At 41.0% G+C, this 24,216-nt stretch overlaps 1 protein-coding gene across 1 annotated transcript; it reads right to left on the reverse strand.

Annotated features, from left to right (window-relative positions):
* Positions 1-24: 24 nt before the first annotated feature.
* Positions 25-18,843, reverse strand: tmem91 (transmembrane protein 91). Its single transcript, XM_075472798.1, has 4 exons — positions 18,384-18,843; positions 8,102-9,626; positions 4,352-4,498; positions 25-2,772 (listed from the first exon to the last, which is right to left on the reverse strand). Exons 2-4 carry the CDS (start codon positions 8,534-8,536, stop codon positions 2,617-2,619), a joined length of 738 nt encoding a protein of 245 aa, XP_075328913.1. The 5' UTR covers positions 8,537-9,626; positions 18,384-18,843; the 3' UTR covers positions 25-2,616.
* Positions 18,844-24,216: the final 5,373 nt, after the last annotated feature.

The following is a 24,216-nucleotide window of genomic DNA, read 5'->3' on the forward strand; positions in this document are numbered from 1 at the left end:
CATCAAAATGAAAAGAGGAAAAGATGAAAGTGCAAAACGAACAAGTGCATTTATTGGGATTCATTGAGTTTCACTTTAATATTCACATGTAACACGAGGAGGTGACCCAGAATATGTCTCGTACCTGTAATTCAGTGCAGCTGGATCGCCTGACGAGGTTAAAACACTGAGATACCACAGATATGTGCAACACTCACATGGAGATGACGTCAGCTAACACTGGGGGCTGCAGAAAATGTAGCTCTGGAGATATCTGCTGTGGTCTCTATAAAAACTTTACAGCTAAATAGAAAACGTCGGCTGTCACCTCACAGTCTTTATTTATTTATATTTTTTAATATCTACCAGAGTTCCTCAGTTTGCTGTTCTTATTAATGGCACGTTTAAGCTCATGCCAGTATGGCCATAGTTTCTTTTTTGTTTTTTTTTCCTCCCATCAGAGCTCTTACTGCAGCAGTTAAGGAGCAAAAAGAAGGAGGAGATTCACATTTGGAGCTGGTTTGTAACAGCACAAACGCACCATGCAGATTTCACTTATGGAGACGTCACTGACTCATGCATCGTAGGGCGCAGGTGGGCCCCGTTATTTCCAAGTCTGCCTGCGAGAAGCCATTTCCCGATGGGTCTACGTTCTCTTTTTCTGGCGTGGAAAAGCTGAACCTTAGGCGTCGTGGAACAGCTCATAAAACGATCATCCTCAAAGTTTGTTGTATATTTTTGGCACTTTTTCTCTGTCACCACGTCCTAGCAGCACTTTCTTTACTTTTATATTCTGAGCATGTATTTCACAATCTTGCTTTTTTGTCTTTTAAACCCCTTGAACTCCTAATTTGAACTTATATTAATATATAATTAGGGCTGGGCAACGATTAAAATGTTTAATCTAATTAATCACATGATTTCCCTGATTAATCACGATTAATCGCATTTGTACGCAAAATCCAAAAATAAATCCAAAAGTAGTGTATAGCTTTTAGCATTTAGCTTTATTTTAAATGTGCTGCCATATGAATGAAAGTGCCATAACATTTGTTGTGCAAACACACTTTTAACATCAGCATCTTTCTGTAGTTTTTATGTAGAAGCCTCGCTCCACTGTCTGTCTCCTTGAATGACTTGCTGCTATCAGTTGTGTGTTTTGCCTTTAAGTGATATTTTAGACTGGAACTACTACGCTGAGAAAACAATTCAACTTGGCTGTAAATGCAGGAGTTTTTTTTCAAATTTATTTTGAAATACGTGCTTTTATGTTGAAACAAGTAAAACAGGAAGTAGCGCCGGTTAGCTCCGTGAGCTTCACACAGAGACCGAGGAGCACCTGTAGCTGTGATGTCAAACTTTAAAATGAAAATGGCCGAGTAAAAGTTCCGTACCCTTCTCCACGTTTGGTGGATCCGCAGCAGAAGACTGGAAAAAATCTAAATCTTACCAAGTATATTTCTTTCATTGAGTATCTCATTACACTTAATATAAGACACACGACTTGTTTTAATACAATACATCTTGAATATCTTGTTAAGTGAAAAAGTCGTGAAAACATCTTGTTTTGAGTCATATTTCACATAAAATAAGCTTTTTTTTCATTTGAAGAGGTTTTTAAGCTAATTTCAAGATCACTTTTAACTCAAAAGTCCTAAATATCACATCTTATTTCAAGAAATGTTGACAAGCCGATTTTCACTAGTTCCATTGGCAGATTTTTTTTCTTATTTCAAGCAAAAAAGTCTTGTATTTGTTGTTTTTTTTACTTATTTTTGGAGTGGCATTTTTTCTAGTAAAGGCAACAGACCTTTACAATAAAAAACCTGCGTTAATGCGCGATAAAATATTTATTGGCGTTAAATAATCAACAAGTTAACGCGATAATAACGAGTTAACTCGCCCAGCCCTAATATAATGATACTCTTAGGGGTTTTCTAAAGATACAGCTCCATAAATGCAGTGGAAAGGGTCCTTTCTGCGGGTAAACAGTAAGTGATGGCTGATTGTGAAATCCTGATGAGCTTATCGAGGAATTTGGAAGTGCGGCTTTGGCCCGTCATACGTTTTAACTCTGAGGCGTGTCCCCACCTTTCAGCCTTTCTGTGACAGTGCTGGCTCAGGCGTCCCACAATGGAAGTCCATCAGGATTTATTTGCTGCCACGTCCTTGTTGTGACCCTGTGTTAAATCTGCAGACTCCATCTCTGCACACAGGCCTGTCTGTGCCACCTCTCCCTCTTCCTTTTATTATTAATAATCCGCTGCTCGGAACGGAGATATCTACAAAAAGTCTGCATTTGCTGCTTTTTAACTTCACTTATGCCTAACAGGTGATGAAAAATACAACACAGAATTGACGGGACCAATGAACACACCGAAGCTTCTATATGAAGTGACATCTTTTGCCATGTGAGGAGAGTCCTCTGAGCTGAATTATGTCCTAATCCGAGTAGAAGTGACTGTGATCTGGACACGGCTCTTTTTTTTTTTCTCATGAAATATGACGTCAGACGAGTCGACAAAGACTGTGATTATTTTACAGTTGCGAGTGATACGCTGGCATGTGTTGATAGTCATGAAGTTATGTGAGAGGTCTGTCTTTCGCGTGTGGGCGTCTCTGGGACAAGAGTTGCTCTTATGGTGGTTTTCCAGACAGGTAGGAGATCAGCGCAGCGATGGCACAGACGTACGTTATGATGCCAAACACGATGGAGAGCACGGAGAGCCACAGAGCCTGGCGGGAGGCTGCGTTGGCACCCTGAAAATCCCCCTGAGCCGATGCCTTGTTGGTCTGAAAAACATAGGACAGCAAGATAAGGATTAGTGGTTTGAAAAATAGGAGAGAGGGGCATTTGTCATCATTCGTCATTGTCCTCCCTGGCTTATGCTTCCCTCTCACTCAGTCCAATCACACGCTAAGCCCATATTATGTTCCATTTCTGAATCACATTCAGCGTTTGTAACTCATGCATCACTTTGCCCTCCTTTCTCCTGCGAGTCCTTGCCCCTGTTTATGAATGACCCACCACGTAGGAAATCTATCACCATGAGCTCTCTTGTTATGACTGTAATTAAACCTTAATGAAAGCCATTGATCTAATTAAAAGACCTTTGCAGGTTGCTGCCAGGTAGGTTTTTTTCCCCCTTGCCCTCAGAAGGAGATAAAGGGGTTCGGGAGCCTTTTTTTAACACTTACTGTAACAGTGAGTCATGACTCCATTTTTTTCATTTGCTGCAGCTGAGCACTCAGTGTGCTGATTTTGGACTAAGACGTGATTATTCTGGCATTTACAATCTGCAGCATGTTTGTGTGAAAACTGATTTTTGGTTGATTTATTTCTCGCTTTGGTGGCTTAGACTCCTTACAGCAGAAAACATATAGGCTGGGCTTAGAAAAATGAACATTAATTCGGAGAAGGCAATAATTTTTTTATTTTCTTGTGCTGATAACGTCAAAAACGCCTTCCGCAATCCTCTGCCTTGATGTGCCGCCATGTTGCTATGGAAGCCTGATGCACAAAAAAGGTTTATATGCAGATGTTTTTGCCGCTTTTAAAGAGGACTTGATAAAGGCAAGGTAAGGCAAGTTTATTTGTATAGCACAATTCCACTTCAAGGTGATTCAAAGTGCTTTACAGATACATGAAAACAGTAGAAATAAAAAGCATGATTTCAATTTTAAACAAAAAAGAAAGAAATAAGAACAATAGATAGAATCAGTAGTTAAAATGTGATTAAGTTTTGAAACTCAAGCTTCAGATTTGTAGCTTTATTCAAATGAAAACAGTCGGATGAATGGCCTCGGAGCTCGCCAGTCAAACATCTTTAATGTTTTTAGCAGGGGAACATTGAGTTGGTCACACTTAGACATTTTGGCCACTTGATGTCACCATATCCTGATCACTGGACCTTTAAAAGACCAGAATTAAACTTGTGATAGCGTACACACGGTAGCAAGAGTAACCAGCAATTGTAAGTCGACACCCATATCCTCCACCTCAAAGCAATAATAAATTTACCTCCCAACAAAGGAATCCACGTATGGCTGGGAAGAGAAGGCTGTGAACATTCAAATAGCTTATTAATAATGTCCAAAAACCATGCTTGTGTCTGTAAAAAGAGCAGCCTGCTACAGAAAAGGAAATGTTTTTGTAGATTGTTCAGTATTGTGCTGTTTTGAAAGCCAGCGGAGGTGTAACTCCTCCCTGTCGCAGCTAAACTCCAGAATGCTTTCACAGCATTTGTACACTGGACCTGTTGTTGGGCTACGCGCAGTGCAGGGGGAAAGTAATCACCCTCACTTGTGAACAACAGCACCAAAATGCATTGTGTCAGCTCAGGACTGTGTGTGTGTGTGTGTGTGTGTGTACCTTCTGTGAAAGGTAAAAGGCAGCGATGCCCAGGGGCCAGAAGCAGCAGAGCATGGAGAAAAAGGCCAGACCCAAGTAGTCCTGAGGGATCATCAGGGGGAAGTTGCTCTCACTGTCTGTATCACTTAAGTCATCAATGGAAGAGTCCTGGGATTTAAACAGAGAACATTTAGGGTGACTTTAGGTGATTTTTTACAAAGAAACACTTCAAACAGCGTCCGTTCCTGCTGATTCTATCGGGTTCGCCCTCGTTTGTAAATCTTTCAGATATCCCTCTTCATGCAGATGCAGTCGAAATTAATTAACATTTTGTTTCCTAGAATTTTTCTACAAAATGTGAGCTTCATGGGCTGTTAAGAGAAAGTAGGGATTCATTTCTGAAAAAAATGTATGTTAAAAATAGTTTTTTATTCTTTTATTCTTATTATGTCGTTTCAGGTGGCTTGAGTCCAAAAAAACCAACGACTTTGCCTCAGCTTTGTTGCACCCCGTTGCTCGATCATAGAGGTGTTAAGAACCGCTGCTTTGGTTCTCTTTGTCAATATGCTGAAAAATGTACTTTCATCCGTGAAAATAGAACTGAAGCATGTATATAAACAGATTATATTAGAAGAATAAATTAGAAAATGTGGGTTTTTTTTGTAATTTGAGTGAATTGACCATTTAAAGCCAAAGCTTAGGCATTTCAGTTTCGTTTCGGCCTATTTTACTCATTTTAAAGCATGCAAAGATAATCTGCACCAAAGCTAAGTCACTGAAAAATCTGCTTTTTTTTGTTATGTTGTGCTCGTGTCTTCCTCAACAACTGGGAAACCTTGCTGGTGCCTGAAAGATAATGTGACTGAATGGGGTTTGTCTGAATGTGCACTAGCTGTGCTGACCGCAGGCAAATCGTGACTCATGTATCTTTTTGAAACAGCTGCATATTCAATCTGACTTCCTTGACCCTGCTGTTACTCTGGTTGTTTCATTCTGCACAAGAACAAGCTGTGCTCCTCTCTAATGCTTTTCTTACATTTCAGCCAATGTTTCAGCACCAGCAACCTCGCAAAGATTTTCTTTCCTCCACATTAAGTTGTTCTGCATAAATAGTACAACCACTAATCATGTTTGTGTTTCCAGCTCAGGGCTCTTATACACCAAAAAGATCTCATTGCAACTGCTGTGTCTTGTTGCATCACCAGTGTGAACTGTAAACAAAACTTTATTTTTTATATGAAGTCATTCATTATTACATCAGTTCTTGCTCAGTCAGGCGTGTTTCATGTGTTTGGACCCAAAAACCTGTACAAAACAAACACGTCTCTTAGACTGTTTTGTGCATCTTTACTTTTATAAAGTATTTAGGCTTTGATGCGTTGGAAAATAACAGTTAATATTACATTAACATGGGGGTGGTCGGTGGCGTAGTGGGTTAACTAGATGCCCCATGTCCTCACTGCAGCTGGTTCGAGTCCCGCATTGGACAGCCCTTTGCTGCATGTCTTGCCCCCTCTCTCTGCCCCCTGCTTCCTGTCTCTCTTGAACTGTCCTGTCCATTAAAGGCATAAAAGCCCCAAAAAATAAATAAAAAATATTACAGTAACATACCGCAGTGTTTATTTAAACTCCCTTACTGGCAGACCCAATGCTGACTGGAACATGTTGGCCAATAATACTACATTTTATTTGTATTGCACTTTATATTTAACAATCCCAAAGTGCTATATAAAAGATATTTTGAGTAGTTCTTTTATAGTATGAATAGTATGAATATGAATGCAGTGATGAGTGCACTGACCCTCACCGTGAAGCTAACATCTCTATCCGCTTTTCCTTTGTGGCCTCATCACACAGAGGATATATGCTGTGTAAAGAAATGATTGAGGGAAACACAGTGACTGGGATGTTTTCTTTCATGAGATCAGGTTGCACTGTCCGCTGTGCTAACGCCGGTGTTGTTACAGCACAGCAACTAGAGGCATTGTTTTTCATCATCAATCTCCAAAATATAATATGTCACACTTCCTTTCATTACAATTATTACATTTAAGGGCTTTTCCAACCACTCTTATGGCGACAAATATAGCAATATTATTTAGGACCAACAGGACAGTACTGTGAAAGCAGAGCATCTTTGTGTCTTTTTAATTTTAATCTAAATTTTGGATTTCTCCATTTGTAACAATATGGAACATAGATAAAACAGATTATTTGTGGAGCTAAGACTTTACACACAACCGTCTAACTCTACAAACTCACCTGCTAGCTTGCCACCAAAGTGAGGCAGCATTAGCGAGTCAGTGTTGGCTGCTTAACATCTTCTAACTGCCTGCTATTCACCACAGTCAGTTACAGCAGATCGCTTATCAGCAGCTTATAAAAAATACATTCACTGGCAAGAGAGCAAGATTTATGCTAAGGTATCATTGAAAAGGGAGGGGTTTCAGCAACTTAAGATGGTTCTTTAGTCGTAATATAACATTCAAAGCTGCAGTAAAATCCCATGACACATTTCATTGGCTGTACCACAACTTCCGGTGGATTCCAATCAAATATTCGAAGACCAAAACAATTGCATTCTGGACCGTCCTACAAAGCGGTTGTCACGGTGACGAGTAGCGGGGAAGTCAATGTAACCAAAAGCCAGATATCCTGCTCATTTGTGTGGTTGCTCAGGACGGGATGCTCCTGAGGTTATCTTCCTGCTTCCACAAATTATTAACAAACTTCCTGCTCAGGAAAAATTCATTGTTAAGCAACTGATGAGTCTTTTAACTAAATATCTGAAGCAGGATAATGCTGCGTTGCGCCTTTGTTTAGGGTCACTGCAAGGTTTAATTCCCACAGGCCAAAGCATCTGCATCCCCGCACGACTGCCAGCATTCACAATGAGACGCTCGCTCATCTGCTCGTCTTTTGTCCTTGACGAGCAAACTGTTAACGAACTTTCTGTGGATTTTTACTGGCGTGTCCACTTTCCATTGTTCCCGATAAGTAGAAATCAAAAAGCCTTAAACCTTCCAGATTACTTCTCAGCAGGTAACTGAATTCTAATCCAAACCTTGCTGGGAGGCTTTTTTTCCCCCAAACGAATCCAACAAGCAGACGTTTGTGACATTTACAGCACATTCGTTCTCTTGCTGACTCATAACATTCGAGATGCTGATATGAAATCGACCTGGCACTCTCCATAACTCTGCAGCAGAAAAGCAGCCTTACATAACCAAGCCTTTTGACAGTGAGCATTCAAGTGCTACCTATCTTAAAAAAAAACATTGCCCGTATATCTATTTTAGGTTCCTGTTTGGCTTCCAGAATCTGTAAGAGGATGTACAATTCCCTTGTTTTTTTTGTATGTGAAACTGCTGTGTTTCTCCGTTAGAAACTGAAAGTATTTTGGAGACAAAAAGCATTTGTACATTTCTATTTTCGGCAGTTTCAAAGGCCAAACTAAATCAGCTTTATGATAATGTGACATTTAGTCACATTTATTTATGTTTCTCATGTGAAAACAGAACCTAAAGAGGCTGACCCCCTTTCAAAAAAAGCCCCGTCTAATCTGATTTGTCAATTACGGAGGCCGGATGAAGCTCTTTTTTTTCATCAGATCTGCTGAAAAATTTGAAGTTTGAGGGACCTTTTAGTTGGTATTTTCCAGTTAAAAATATCAACAAGAATACAAAGAAAGCAGTTTTTTTTGTTATTGGTGGGGCAGATGTAAGGGTAACACAGTGAAATGATTTTATGAGTGTCAGCGTGAGGTCTTACATCAGAGTCGGGGAGCAGGTCGTCCTCGTCGTCCATGCTGTAGGACCCGCTGTGGAAGTCCTGCGTCTCGGCCAACAGCTTCCTCTCCAGCGTCGAGCCGGGCCGGATATCCACAAAGGTGGTCTCCAGGTAGTCTTTGCTGAGCAAGGAGTCTGTGTGGCCCCAGATGGGGGCCGCCGGGTAAAAGGACTCCAGTGTGCGGGGTAAGGAGCCAGGGTCCAGCAGCTGCTGCTGCTGAAGCTCAGGAGGATGTCCACAGTAGTTCCTCCAGGCTAACGGAGGGTAGGCCCTGTCCTCTTCACACTTAACCAGGATGCCCTTGAGCAGCCCACCGGGGGCCTTTCCTGGCGCAGGTTCCAGCCCCGGTCCAGAATCCCGGCTGTTATTGGTAGTGTCTCCCAGAAGAGGGTGCTCCAGCTCGTCTAGGTTATCCATCCCTCTCTTTTAATACCATCCACACAAGAGGCCACCACATCAACAGCTAAATGTAATCTACAAATCAGTTGGCAGAGCGTCTCCCTAAAGAGTTTTTGCAATGGGTTTATACAAAGGCAGCTGCTTTGGTGGCTTTAGTGTGTCAGTGATAATCCATCTTTAATCCTATTCTTTAATTTTACTCTTATTACAGTGCTCGCTCCAGAGGACAACAACACATGCCAGATTTACGACAGAGTGAAATATCCGGTGGTAGTCTGCTTCTGTGTAGATGTGTGTTGAGGTTTCGTTGAATAATTCAAGATGCCGTCTTCCTCACATGTCATCAACATTTTTATATAAGCTTGATGGTTCAGGGTTTGTCCCATGTCTGCCATTTCTCACCAGCGTTCATGAAGTGGTAAATGTTGGATATTTTTTTAACTTTCACGCACCGTGAAACGATCAAATGTGACGATAAAGGATCTTGATCAGGTCTCTGAAAGCTTTCTGTGGGATTAGCCTGAAAAAAGGCTTTTACGGGGGAAAAAAAGAGGAATTTTTAAGTTATGCACACACGTCAGTCTTACCCTGCAGCTGTTCCAGATGGAAGAAAAATAACTCTAATAAGGGTAATGAAAAGGACCTCTGAGCTGTTGTGATTTGCAACCAAAAAAGCTGAAACTTTCAAAGGACAGGCGCCCTGAAGATGACTGGACCCACGCGCAGCTGGGCTGTTTTTGAAGCTTGGAAACACACAACTTCCAGCAGTATTCCAGCTACTGGTGCAATGAACGGATTGGGGCCATATTTGAGGGCATTTAATCTGCAAAAGCAATGAGGCTCCAGAAATAGAATCCTATGGTGCACGCCGGCGGGTCAGCCAACGGGCCTGTTCTTCTGTTGGTGCTGCAGGACGCGATAATGAAGGAATCAAAGTGCTCTGGCTTTGATTTATGGCTGTGAACTTGCCCCTCGGTGTGGCATCACTCCAACAGGACATGTAAATTTAATGCAGCCCATCCACACTGAAAGGTTTCCACTGGAGACGGATGACGAGTTGGACGGGTTTCTGTCCAACTGTTTTTTTTTCCGATGACAACAATGATGTCTGTTAAGAGAAGAACAAAGTCACAGAAAATATTTAGATTTTGCAACTTAACTCAGCTTTCGTGCACAAAGCATCATGAAAAAATGCCCCTCCAAAAATAAGTAAGAAAAACAACAAATACAAGACGTTTTTGTTTGAAATAAGCAAAAAAATCTGCCAATGGAACTAGTGAAAATCAGCTTGTCAAGAATTCTTGAAATAAGATGTGATATTTAGGACTTTTGAGATAAAAGTGATCTTGAAATTAGCTTAAAAACCTCTTCAAATGTAAAAAAAAGCTTGTTTCATATGAAATCCGACTCAAAACAATTTGTTTTCAAGACTTTTTCATTTAACAAGATATTCCAGATGTATTGTCTTCAAACAAGTCCCTATATCTGGCTGAAATAGCACTTGTTAGGCAGTTGTGTCTCATATTAAGTGTAATGAGATATTTTCACTAGAAATGAGACAAATATACTTGGTAAGACTTTGATTTTGATTAACTCAGGCTCCAATTTGAACTTATTTCTCCTCACACACACATACCCACCGTGTTACTTTGGGTTAACCCGAACTTTGACATGTTGCAAATCAAAGGGCTTTAACATGGACAGAGTCACACTGTCCTCGGGGCTCATGAGGTGCTCAGAGGACTGTGGTTGGACTAACTGTTTCACCGAGTTGTTTTTCTGATGCCTCCATACACAGTGTACAGAAAGAAATCTGCAATGTTATTATCAATTATCTCATTTTCCCTCTAATTTAGCCAATAAGCCTCCACCACAGTGTAATATTAGTGTGATCTGAGTGGCTTCCAGTGAATAAAACCATTTCATAGAGAATAAAAAAGGACTTCTTTTCTTCAATAAGTGATCTGTTAAAGTCTTAAAAACTGATGAAAACAACAGTTCAGTGTTTGCGTCAAAGTCATCCAAAGCATGCAGAAAATAATACAAAAAGATGATGAATTAATCAGTGACCTGGTGCAGACAGATTTAACCAGCTGAGGCTCATCAGAGGGCGTCTGTCTGACGAGGCAGAAGAGATTCAACCATTTTCCTCTTGTTCAGACAGTGCAAAGTTGATGGAAATCTTAATAAATGACCGTATGAATCAGCACAATTACAGCTACAGTCTCATGGCATTTCAACACAGAGTGTATTAATTGTTCTAACAAGCTTGTGTTTCCAAAACATGGACCAGTCGTAGCCATCGAACGGGCCAGAGGGGTCAGGCTCCGGATAGCTCCAACATAAAGGCTCCGGAGAGGTTTGCTGTTTATTTCTCCTCCGACCCAGTTCCTTCCATCAGGGATGCCCTGATTATGACATTCTGGGCTCAGATACTGATGACACTGATGTCTTTGAACGAGCACAAATTCTTTCATATAAACCTTTGAAGAAAACCTTCTTTTACCCTTTCACATAAAAAGATCATTTTTATTCAGGAGAAAAAAACGTTTCAAAAGACTTTTCGTATCAATTACTTTTCCGTGCTGACAATATTTCTGTGGAACTAAATTAAATGTGATTAAATCTTATAATAATAATCTAACAGAGCCAGGACACACCAGACAAACAGCAGCTGCTGGCATATCTGTTACATATTTCTTCATACTGATGTCATACGGCTGATTTATCGGTGCATCTCTACTCGTTACTCCTGTTTTAGAACTAGTTCTAACAATGATTAAAGTTCACATAAAGGTGTTTGTTTTGGAGTTCCAGGTTCATTTTGCATCTGAACAAGTAGCTTTTCAGTTTAGCTCTCCAAACAGCATGAATATGAAGGTCATAGTTTCATTTTGTGCTTATTTCCCGTTTCCTATGAGAACAGGTTTCATGGAAACGTGTTATTTTCCTCGTATTAATTCAAATTCAAACATCAAGAAGATGTTTCATCGGATGCAAAACCCAGATTCAGGAGGAGTTATCAACATTTTCAATCATTTCCTATAAAATGTCAAACTACGAGGCAACAATAAAACCTATTTTCATGTCACTGCTGGGCCAGAAACTTTTGTGATGGAGATATATAAAGTGCAAGATAAAGCATTTGCTTTGCTGACCCATTCAGCTGTTTCAGTTTGTTAGAAATAACACAAAATCATTTCATTCACAGCTGAACATTCTGGCTTTGTAGAGCAGATATAAAAATAGTGCAATAGTGCATACACCTGTGCATTTGCAGGAGAATAAATAAACCCACGTCCCCTGGTCCTTTACCCGACATCAACCTGGTATCATCAGTAGAAATGTACTTGTTTTCTTCAGCCAATCTCTATGCTTCTTTGGACCAAACTAAAGTTCCAGCATCATCTCCTTGTCCAATGCAAATTGTTGATTCATCTCTGAACCCTCCACAGTCCATGACTGCTTCTCTTCAGCCCACTTTAACCCTGTTTTCTTCTCTTTAGGTGTTAGTGACGGTTTACTTTCGGCTTTTCTGGGTGGAAATCCCATTTCCTTCAGCCGGTTTCTTACACTTCGCTGACAAACACCAACTCCTGTTTTTTCCTAAGCATGAAAATTTAAATAAAATGTTGTTTCGAACATTTTCTGTGTCATATCTGCGATTTATCTTCTTTATAATAAAACAGCAGCAGAGGACACATCCTCCAAGAGTGGTGACTGCACTGGACAAAATCTAAATCTTACCAAGTATATTTGTCTCATTGAGTATCTCATCACACTTAATATAAGACACAACTGCCTAACAAGTACTATTTCAGCCAGATATAGGGACTTGTTTTAATACAATACATCTGGAATATCTTGTTAAGTGAAAAAGTCTTGAAAACAAATTGCTTTGAGTCACATATCGTATGAAACAAGTTTTTTTTCTTTCATTTGAAGATGTTTTCAAGCTAATTTCAACTTTTAACTCAAAAGTAAATATAAACTATATAAACTAAATATCACATCTTATTTCAAGAAATCTTGACAAGCCGATTTTCACTAGTTCCATTGGCAGATTTTTTGCTTATTTCAAGGAAAAACGTCTTGTATTTGTTGTTTTTTTACTTATTTTTGGAGGGGCATTTTTTCCAGTGTGTATTTTTGCCAGGTCACATGCGGCCGATTAGACATATTTCAGGCTGAGAACATGTAAAAACCAACTGTGTGTGAGGGGAAATGCTGCTGTGAGCTGACGAATTCGAAGAGATGAAAAAGTCTTTTCAGTCACAGGAGGATAATAAAGTGTCAATTCAACAAACTACATAATATCTCATCAGTAAGTATTCATTCTGCATGGCAGAGTGCTTCACGGACTCGAGATGAGTTCAGTGACTCGTCGCACGCTTCGCCGCGCCATGCTGAAAAAAAGGCCTGGAATTATTGGGTATTATGGGGCTGATGTGGAGCTGAGGACTCCTGCCTGCCTCATGAAGGCCGAGTACCTCTTATTCCCAACAAGCTGAGTGATTGTTCAGCACAGTAACGTCAACAGGAGGTCATAGCAAACTGCCGCCTCTCATGACACGCACACACAAACCCACATCTGGATATATGATGCGCACATGCATTTGTGCCCAGTCACACTAATATTTGTAGCACTTTCCCTGCCTTCCCTCTCTTTTCTGCCCCCTCCCTGTCCCTGCAGCCTCATTCCAGGAGAGATGCACTCTGCTTTATTACACCCCCTCCCTCCCTTCCTCACTCCCTCCACCTCTGCCCAGCCACCATAAAAAGACTTCTGTCAGCTGTATTATAAGCCTGCCTCCTTTTTCTGATTCTGCAAAGCTCATAAACATCTAGTCAGGTGGAAGTGGGAGCTCGCAAGGACGCCGCCGCAAATCACCACCAACACTTTTAAAAGAGATCCTCCTCTCTGTTGCTGCCTCTCTCCTTTTTAAGCTTCTGTTTTGTCAAATGCATATACCCTGCCACTTTTTCATAATCCTGCTAAACTTTTGGCACAGCCACCGTGCAAAGTGCGTCTCTTTTGGTGACATTTCCACACAAAAAAAAAGAAGAAATCCGCCTCTTAAGAAACTGAAACGTGAAGCCAAAGCGAAATGTTGCTGCTGACTGTTACAAGGATTTTCAGCAACTCTGCAGTCTCTCTTCTCTGTGTCTCTGCATCGTTCTGGCTGTAATACTTCAGCTGATACAGATCAAGGAGATGCAGATACAGTGAACACACTCGCACAAAAGAAATGCATTAGTGGCTGCAGGAAATTGCATGTGTACACTCTAATAAAAAGAGCTCCTAAAGAACAGAGCAGGCTTTGAGATATGCCAAAGAGAAAGTCTGAGAACCAGAGTGGCGGTTAAATAGCCCTATTGATTTCATTTCCAAACCCTTCGCTCTGTCTGTCTCTGCCTTGATCTGTGTGGAGTGGCTGCTGAGAGCAGAGGAAACTGAACAGAAAAGATAAGCAAAAAAAAAACAGGCAGGAACATAGAGAGCTCAGCCATGTTCCTATGGAAACACATTCACCATCCAGTGGAGTGCTCACTGCAGGATAAATGAAGCAGAGGCTAATTTGCCATTTCAGAACTGTTCCTCTGCTCAGTTTGATGATAACTGGATGGAATAATTCCAGCATCGCTGTGCCTCCTAGTGAGGATATTTCTGTCACTTTTAGACTGCAAAGGATGGTTAATTTCCAATGAATTACTCTACGATAACAAATGAACGCAGCCGTGCCAGGCGCTGGCTTTACATTAACAACCCCCCCCCGGTGCAAAATGTGTGTATGAGAGCAGGAGCTCGTTAATCAGTCCACAGCATGCCCTGCTCTGACCCCAAACACACACACTGAAGCCCCTCATGCCCACACATTACTACCACTGCATGGTCATACACAAAACATCTCTTTCTCAGACACACACACACACACACACACACACACAGACTGCTTGCACAGCTGGTGCTCGTGTGCAATGAGGCCCAAGAAATGAGAAGTTACCCATCTGCAATATGTTGCACATGGCTCCATCATGGCTCTGCAGAGTGTGTGGTCTGTTGTAGTCAGTGTTCTGTAATGTGAATCTGCGAGCATCATGGGACACGGTGTGCACGATGTGCACGGTGTGCACGGTGTGCAGGGACAGGCCACAACTTCGGTGCAGACATGCGTGTCCCCTGTGGCTCAGGGACACTTAATATGTACAGATGCATCCTCACTATATGTGGGTGCAATCATGGAAAAGGTTCCAAACGCCATCAACACAACACTACATGAGTACATGTTTCTCTTCTCTTAAAGCAAATTCCGTTTCTGCAAATTTTTGGCTTCATTTTCACACACTGTCGCAGAGGATTTCATTACACTCACTGATTTCATTGCTTAAATGTTTCCACAAAGATTTACGCCTGTACAATCAGACATTTTTGACATATTATCTAAAGCCTTTACTAAAACTAGAAAAAACATAGAAATCGGATCATTTTCTTAAAAGAAAACTTTTCCGCGTCACATTTAAAGGTCTCACAGAAAGACAGCTTTGTGGGTTTTTTTCTGTTATCATAGTTGCATACAAGGAGCTGGTCTAAAGGTACTGTGTTGTGGTGGAGAGAGAGTGGAGTGATGCGCTGAACACTAGAGGATTCAGTCTCGCTGCCCATGGAGCGATGATTCACTTTTTTATAACTTTAGAGACAAAGAGAAAGAAGGGAGAATAAAGATAACATGATTTATGTCTTTTGTCTTTTTCCTGTTCAGGGTTTTCCTATGTCTTGTTTTCCTTGTTGGTCTTTAGATTCTTCCCGTTTTAGTTTTACTTGCGTCACACCTCAGCATATTTACTCCTGAGTTTACAGTTGTTGTTTTGTGTTACCTCTGAGTTCTTTCCTTGTAGATTCTCAAGTTTGCTCCTTTTTGATTCTCGGTTTAAATAAATCATCAATAAAGATCATCACCAGCCACACCTCACTCTCTTCTCCATTGTCTGCACTAACCTCCGCTCCTCCTTCAAAAAAGCATGACATTTGAACCTTATTACTCTAAATAATCATGACTGCTGAATGCCCCCCAGTGTTGCAACAGGCTTTTCTTTATTCTAACTGTTATTGGTTGTCACAGAACAATACAGAAGACATCCAAACTGTGCAATAACACAGACAGAAAGTGTGCACGCTCCCAGCCTTCTCTCATGAAGTAATCCCGTCACTGCATTAGTCACCGGCCTCAGAAATCACCAGTTAACGGCACCTCAGATTAGAGTCCACATGAAAGCTTTGCATGCTTCAAGTGGTAGACACATCTCAGCATCAACTGTTTGTGAATCCAGCTTTCATGGTGCATGTGTGTGCACGGTTCCCATGTGAAGCACGGAAGCTTTTATTTCTGCAAAGGATGGATACAAGTGCGAACATGTGGGGTGGTTTACTGGTGAAGGCGCACTTAATATGTTTATCATTTTGGCTCCGTTTATACCTTAATAGGGCAACGAATCCTGGGAGATACTACTCATAAAATCCCAAATATTGATATATTTTGAATGTGGAAATATTTTTCTTAGGGCCTTAAGAGATGAGTGATAACATTAAATAATTTTTTGCAACGTATTTTCCACTCCTGCCTGTTTTAGGGTTAAAGAGCATAACATGCCATCACATCTGATCTGTGCTTATTTTGAATAGAATTTGAATGTGTTTTCATTTGTAAAAAGGACATCAATCAAAATATGATTTTAAATGATGAATTATCTGATTTATTAAGGGATTTAAAAGAGATTTAAAAAACAAAAAACCCTGATGATAATAAACTATTTAAGTTCAAATCAACTTGTTATGTTCACAATGTGTATTCTTAAAAAGCCTTTTGGATTAAAATGAGTAATAGGATGAGGACTGCCTAACTAACCGTGGTGTAGAATTCTATTTTTTGTTGTTTTTTAACTAAACAATGACCCGAAACACACATCTCTGGTCTCTGGAGAGGCGATTTAAGAGAGCCACATCAGTTGATCACGCAACCCAAACCCAGCTGGGATGGTTTGAGATGAGCCGGACTGCAGAGTGAAAGAAAAGCAGCCAGCAGAGCTTCACATATCTGGGAGCTCCTGTGAGAAAGTTGGAAAAGCTTTCCAGGTGATTACCTCATTAGGCTGGCTGAGAGAACACCAAGAGGGTGCAAGGCCTTCATCAAAGCAAAAAGTGGCTTCTTTGAAGTGTCTAAAACATCAAACATGCTCTGTTGTTATTTTTTAAATTCCAAATTCTTTGTTTCATAGTTTTGATGTCTTTAAATCACAGTTAGTTATGCATAAACCCTTAAAACCCATGATGAACATTGTGGCTGACACTTGCCAGTTGTTGTTTGAATAAATCTGTAGTCCCTTGTTAGAAGTAAAGCCCGTGAACACGACTGCTAACACTGACGTGAGTTGACATGAGTTGCCAAACTGCCACAATGATTAGCGCAGCCTAAACAAGCCACTGTACAGAGGCTGCACAGATGTTATCCAGACTGAGTTTACACCTGTCGAACTGCAGCGCCATCACCTGCGCTCACCTTCGTGTTGCTGTCTGTGCCGGACAAAAAGCATCTCAATTTGATTTAGTTCAACTTTCTGGACATAGCGGTTAGAATTAAGGTCAAGTTAAGCCTTTAGGGAACACATTTTTAATGCGATGCCCTCAAAAATAACCAAACAAGCATGTCATCATGATGCATGTGCAGCAGTGAGCTGGATGAGGTGAATAGCTGTGAGCAGATCTCCACACACTGGAAAAAAAATCAAAGTCTTACCAAGTATATTTGTCTCATTTCTAGTCAAAATATCTCATTACACTTAATATAAGACACAACTGCCTAACAAGTACCATTTCAGCCAGATATAGGGACTTGTTTGAAGACAATACATCTGGAATATCTTGTTAAATGAAAATGTCTTGAAAACAAATTGTTTTCAGTCATATTTCACATGAAACAAGCTTTTTTTTCATTTGAAGAGGTTTTTAAGCTAATTTCAAGATAACTTTTAACTCAAAACTCCTAAATATCACATCTTATTTCAAGAAATCTTGACAAGCTGATTTTCACTAGTTCCATTGTCAGATTTTTTTGCTTATTTCAAGCAAAAACGTCTCGTATTTGTTGTTTTTTTACTTATTTTTGGAGGGGCATTTTTTCCAATGCATGAGCAGTGATGTGTAGGATCTCATCCTCATCATCACCCACAGAAGGCTTGGTGTTTGTGCCCCCCTCCCCCCACAGCCCACCCCAGCAGAGAAAAGCCCCGCTCTTAATTAGGACTGCTGGAAACACACTGAATGTCCTTTGAAAGCTCTTGGAGCGCCTTTTGTCTTTCATGGCCCCTGCACACGTCCAGATTTTCTACCTGGACAAAGATGCAGATTGCCTGCATGACTCTGCTGTGGTTCTGCACATTTTGGCCTGTAGTAGAGCAACAAACAGCAACACAAAGGTAAACAAAGGAGCAGAGCTGTGTGCGTTTGCTCAGGGGGGCTGTTCTGCCGCCGCTGGGGTCCCAGCCTCCTCTCCTCCTGCAGTGTTTCATGGGAAAAGGCTGCTAAAAACAGCTTTTTGATTGTGCTCTGGCTGATATGACACCATATGGACAGAGATGAAAAATCCAACTGAACAAATGATTGTCAGAAAATGTTTTATGTGAATAATAATCATAAAAATAATTGTTGCAAATGCTGTTTTTTCAAATATTCGGGTAAGAAAGAACAATAGCAGAAGAAAAATACAAATTATTAATGAGGAACACCATCATTCAACCTTTTGTCTAATTTTCTGTGCTTAAAAAATGATCCCATGGAAAACACTTTGAGCTTTTCCTTTGGTTTTCTCACCTTCACGCCGGATGCTCTGCCGCCTCGTCGGGATTAGACCTCCGAGAAGAAGCCCAGAAATGAAGTCCCAGCTGGACCCGTCCACAGGACAGAGGGCTGCTGGACACCGACCGTGCCTCACTACGGGCTCTCAGCGTGGGAGTGCGCAGAAGACGCGTGCGCGCGTGTGTGCGTAAATGCGAACAGAGGGTGTTTGTGTGGGAGTTGCAAATACGCGTTGAGTGGAAGTCAAACTTGTCAGCATTCCTGCAGCCGCGCGGGTGAGGATGCTACACCTGCGCAGCGCGAACGTGCGCGCTTTGTCAAAGAGTCTCCTCCTCTCCTGCACATCCCCGGTGCGCGCCGCCTCCTCTCCTGCACACAAAGGAGAAGCTCTTCTCTGTAATCCTCGTTGCCGCTTCGAGCAACTTTCTTCTGCCTCTCTGACTTTGCAAACAGAGCCCTTCTTCCCCTCCTCTGTCCCTCTGTCCTCCTTTTCTCCCCCTCTGTCCTCACCCTCTCGTTTTTTATCTCCCCTCAGCGCTGCTGCTTTACCTTGTTGTGGCTGAACAACTGGGTCCTAAAGCCTGTTTATCCCATTGCGTGACCGTGTTTGTTTAATTACTCAGTGGTCCTCGCATTAATAGCAAAAGAACAGTGAGGATAATGTGCCTTAATAATGTGTCTTACTTCTTTAAGAGGATTACTGGGGTCAGTGCTTGATTTTGGGTTTAGTTTAGGATTGGGGTTAAGTCTGTAGGGAGGTTTAAGGTTAGCCACAGTGACACAAATGTTGTGTGTTTTGCAGTTGATTTGAGGATAGCGGACAAGCTGCAAACGCAATATCTGCGGGCAAAGTCCAAGTATGAGAAGAGAAATGATGATGCTGAGTCAAGCAAACGTAAAAGTGGACAAAGGCAATCAGAGCAGCGAGGGAACAAAAACCGAAGGAGGGAGGGGGTGATTGTGCTGTGAGGAGGCAGAGAGATGCTCCACTCTGTCAGCCTTTTCAGGTCCATCCCACCCTGTGACCCTCTGCGTCTCCCAGGCCAGTCCACATTAAGATGTCCAAGATGCAAAAAACAAGCGTCCCTGCTCCAGGCTCCTGCTTATTTAGCCTCTTTCAGGGCAGGATAAAGCTCAGGCATTGCTGGACACCAGCAATCTAAAATCCACAGGGCTTACGCTGAGTATTTGATGAGGTGCACTGCTCTTAGCGTGAATCCCCCTCCCCCAGAAAGGGTTTAACATTTTGGCTGGTTCTTGTTTTTGTTCTGTTGTTTGGTTCTTACCAGCCGGTCTACATCGCCACAAATCTGCCAATCCGATGCCCTATTTGTCTCTGGCCGTCAGAGTGACAAGCGGCCTCTCAGTCCATCATGAGGCGGAGATCGATACCCTCTCTTTAGTCTGAGCACACCCCAGCCTCATTACTCTTTTCCCAGCTCTTCATTTCTTTCTCCGTTTTCCCTCTCACCCATTTTTTTCCTCTCCTCTCCATCTTGCTCCATCTTCAGCTCTGTGTTTTACATGTTAGACTTGAGGAGGGGGATGGGAGGCAGATTGGAGAATTGATTCGGTGGTAGAAATAAAACGAGGGTACTGATGATACTGCGCAGGCAGAGAGCAGCGTACGCTTTGCTAGTGTAAAAATAACATCGTTCTCACAGTATATGAGCCAAGCAGACCAAAACAGCAGCCTGAATATGAACAACCGAATTTCACTTCTGTCAAATTCTGAATTTCACAGTACTCTTCATCAAGTAAAGTTTTCACAGATCCAAAGTTTTCTCACAACAACAATTTGTATCAACATACCGAGCGTGTAAACCAGTGAAAATATTCCTCTTCTACACACTTAAGCTTGTTGAACAGCATTAGAATGAACTGAATGAACTGAGTCCGGCGGTTTTACTGCAGTGATGGAGTAAGTGTAGTTAGAAATATGTTGTATTTTACTTCCCCTGCACACTCTGTCCTCGTGGTCATTTGGCTTTTAGGAGAAAAAGGAAAACCATGCATGTGGAAGCTTTGGACAGCAATGTCATTATTTTTTATTATCTAATAACACAATCAGTCAGTAATCCAGGTCTTAGTAATCCTACTTAAGTGATAGAAAACAAATGGACTTATTTTCTTGATTTTTAAAGACGTTTTTACCTCTGAACCCGAAAGCCTTCCCCAGTATGCTACACCCATTAATGCTATCAGTGCTAATCCAGTAGCGACTGCAGCAGTTCACACCTGAGCCATGTTGAAAGCAGTCAGTTCCCATCAACATTTTTAATGCGTATTTTCAACCTGCGCTTTAGAACAAGTTGGTGGAAACAGCAATATTTTTTAAAAAACTGTTTTTTTTCCCCTTTCAAGAAAGCGTTGTGGCACATGCAATGGTCCCTGAACCTCGTCAGCGCCCACATCAAAATCCAACATGTCTGCCCAGTGAACAAAAAGTGTTCTAGCTGCAGAAATAGTCATCATTAGCATGTCAGTGTTCTTTTTAGATTGTCTTGCTAATGCACTGGAAAAAATGCCCCTTCAAAAATTAGTTAAAAAAAACAACAAATACAAGACGTTTTTGCTTGAAATAAGAAAACAATCTGCCAATGGAACTAGTGAAAATCGGCTTGTCAAGATTTCTTGAAATAAGATGTGATATTTATGATTTTTGAGATAAAAGTGATCTTGAAATTAGCTTAAAAACCTCTTCAAATGTCAAAAAAAGCTTGTTTCATATGATATGTGACTCAAAACAATTTGTTTTCAAGACTTTTTCATTTAAAAAGATATTCAATATGTATTGTCTTCAAATAAGTCCCTATATCTGGCTGAAATGGTGCTTGTTAGGCAGTTGTGTCTGATATTAACTCTTTCTGTGGCACTGACGTCTATAGACATCAATTGCGTTTTTTAACGGAGCGGGCTGGGGGACAATCTAGCGGAGTTTGTCACTAAATCTTAGGCACGTAAACACTAAACAGAGAATATACTGGCAAAATTACCCGCAAGGTGGCAGCAGTGCCACTTTGCACCAAAAAAAGAAGCTCGTTTTCTCCATTTTTTTGGTCAAACAGCCGTTTTTGGTGAAACCAACCTATGTTCTACTGTCTATTACTAAAGGACTGAAAATGGTAGAAACAAACTTTTTTTTCCTGATGAAAGAAGAGAGTCTACTCTTTCTTTTGGTAATTTCGGTGTGTACATAGTCATAAGACACACTTTTCTGTGGGTCTTGGAAAATCAGTCAAAATACTGTAAAACACTTGGCAGTATGGGTGTCTCTGCACTGAAAATGGCTGGCAGCCAATGAGTTAAGTGTAATGAGATATTTTGACTAGAAATGAGACAAATATACTTGGTAAGACTTTGATTTTTTCCCGTGTGGTAGTTAGCCTGGTCAGTGTGCACAAATCCTTCCGGTTCATTCCCAGCTCCGACACTACGCAGTCCAGTTCGTTTACTTCAAACCGGTTAAAAAGCACAAGTCAAATGCACCAATATTTCAAAAGTTCATTCTACATTAGCTTCCTATAGGCTAATATGTAAACATCCAAACTCGTCCCACTGCAGACACTTCCAGAAAAACAGCAGGCTCCTTATTCAGATATGATGCCGGCACGTTTAAATCAATTTTATTTATAAAGCACAACAAACGTCATCTCAAGGCACTTCAAAGATACAATCCAGTTCAAGTCAACTGCAGTCTAATCCACTGCGATACAATCATAATCCAATCAAATCCAGCTCAAACAAAGCCAATTAAGAAAAAGTTGCCGAGCTAAGGAAACCAGCAGATTGCGTGGAATTGCTCTGGTGTTGTCGGATGTCACCAGCAGACAGTGACGCTCTGATGACCTTGCTGATCAAACATTTTCCACAAGCTGATTTGTGAATGAGGTGAAAGGTCAGTGACCACTCTGCAGCACGGCATATCTGCACAGACAGCAGAGGTTTTTAGGAAGTTAAACGGATAGTTCGCCTCTTTTGACATGAAGCTGTATGACATCCCATATCAGCAACATCATTTATGAACATCTTCTTACCCCCTGCTGCGTCCTGTGAGCAGAGTTCCAGCCTCGTTTTGGCGTTGATGAAAGTAGTCCGGCTAGTTGGCTGGAGTTTAAAAAATAAAGCGTTTTGCTTCTCAAAACAATATGCGTTCAACAGAGTAATACATTTGCATCACAAAATCGTTCTCCAGGAAAAAGTCAGACCTCACAATCGCTTGGCCCTATTTACTCTCCCTTCGTATCACTGCCTGCTGCCGCCTGCCGCACCTGTTACGGTGTTTACTGCTCGGTCTGCACTTCGGTCTACACAGCAGGCAGTGATACGAAGGGAGAGAAAATAGGTCCAAGCGATTGTGAGGTCTGACATTTTCCTGGAGAACGATTTTGTGATGCAAATGTATTACTCTTTTGAACGCATATTGTTTTGAGAAGCAAAACGCTTTATTTTTTAAACCCCAGCCAACTAGCCGGACTACCTTCATCAACACCAAAACGAGGCTGGAACTCTGCTCACAGGACGCAGTGATACGGTAAATCAATGTTCATGCACGATATTGCTAGTATGAGATGTCATACAGCTGCATGTCAAAAGAGGCGAACTATCCCTTTAAGGCTTGAAATTAAGTTCTGTTACAACATGCTTTGTCGGGTGAAATAGATCTGAGCTTGATATTTAAAGTAAGCTTGTGTTTTTTCTAGAGGAATACTGTGACAGTGACACCTCAGCAAAGAGGAAGATGAAGAAGGGTGCAGTAATAGCAGAATGCCTGGGGCGGAAAGTAGCTCAATGTGGAGCTAATCTAAAGCCATGTTCACACTTTGGGACTAACTTACACCCTGGCTGATCGGATAATGAGTAGATAGCACTAAATGTGTCCAATTCAAACCAATTCATGTGGGCACGATTTACCTGTTCTGCATGCAAATAAACCCAGACCACGAGAGACAGTCAGCTAATTCACACATTCAGTAACTGAACGTTATTCAGACATTCACATGTTTCCCATTCAGCTGATAAACATTCATTTTAATTTTTCAGGGAAACAATCTGACACACAAGCTGACGCTTTTAAACTGCTGTTTTCATTATGAACCCGAAGAGAAGCCTCACTGGAAAAAATGCCCCTCCAAAAATAAGTAAAAAAACAACAAATATAAGACGTTTCTGCTTGAAATAAGCAAAAAATCTGCCAATGGAACTAGTGAAAATGGGCTTGTCAAGATTTCTTGAAATAAAATGTGATATTTAGGACTTTTGAGATAAAAGTGATCTTGAAATTAGCTTAAAAACCTCTTCAAATGAAAAAAAAAAGCTTGTTTCATGTGAAATATGACTCAAAACAAGATGTTTTCAAGACTTTTTCACTTAACAAGATATTCCAGATGTATTGTATTAAAACAAGTCCCTATATCTGGCTGAAATAGTACTTGTTAGGCAGTTCTGTCTTATATTAAGTGTAATGAGATACTCAATGAGACAAATATACTTGGTAAGGTTTAGATTTTTTCCAGTGCTGAAAAATGACATTTATTCACAATATATGTTAACTTTAATGCACTCCAAGGCCAAATAAAAAGCTTTTTTCGCCTTTAAATGCATCTGGAGTGTGTTGACATCTGGATTTAGCAGTGTAAACTTGTGTTCTGATCAGCCAGGTGCATGTTAGCACCAGGTCCAAACAGCTTCTAAGAGTGAAGAAGGTAAACTACATAAATTTTTGGAGTTCAGAAATGTAATAAATGTCTTTTCATCTGGTGTACGGCCTCGATATGACATTCATTTAATCAGTGCAGATTCCAAATGCATGTGCTGAAGTGTCTTGGATGCTGTTCTCTCTGGCCTG

The sequence above is a fragment of the Odontesthes bonariensis genome, chromosome 9 (genome assembly GCF_027942865.1).
Source record: "Odontesthes bonariensis isolate fOdoBon6 chromosome 9, fOdoBon6.hap1, whole genome shotgun sequence".
Lineage (NCBI taxonomy): Eukaryota > Metazoa > Chordata > Actinopteri > Atheriniformes > Atherinopsidae > Odontesthes > Odontesthes bonariensis.

Excerpts from the sequence above, each read along its gene's own strand:
- tmem91 (XM_075472798.1), bottom strand. The coding sequence starts at position 8,536 with ATGGATAACCTAGACGAGCTGGAGCACCCTCTTCTGGGAGACACTACC. Across the intron at positions 4,499-8,101 it reads ACCTGCTCCCCGACTCTGAT|GACTCTTCCATTGATGACTT; the intron begins GTAAGACCTCAC and ends TTTAAATCCCAG. Across the intron at positions 2,773-4,351 it reads CCTTTTACCTTTCACAGAAG|ACCAACAAGGCATCGGCTCA; the intron begins GTACACACACAC and ends TATGTTTTTCAG.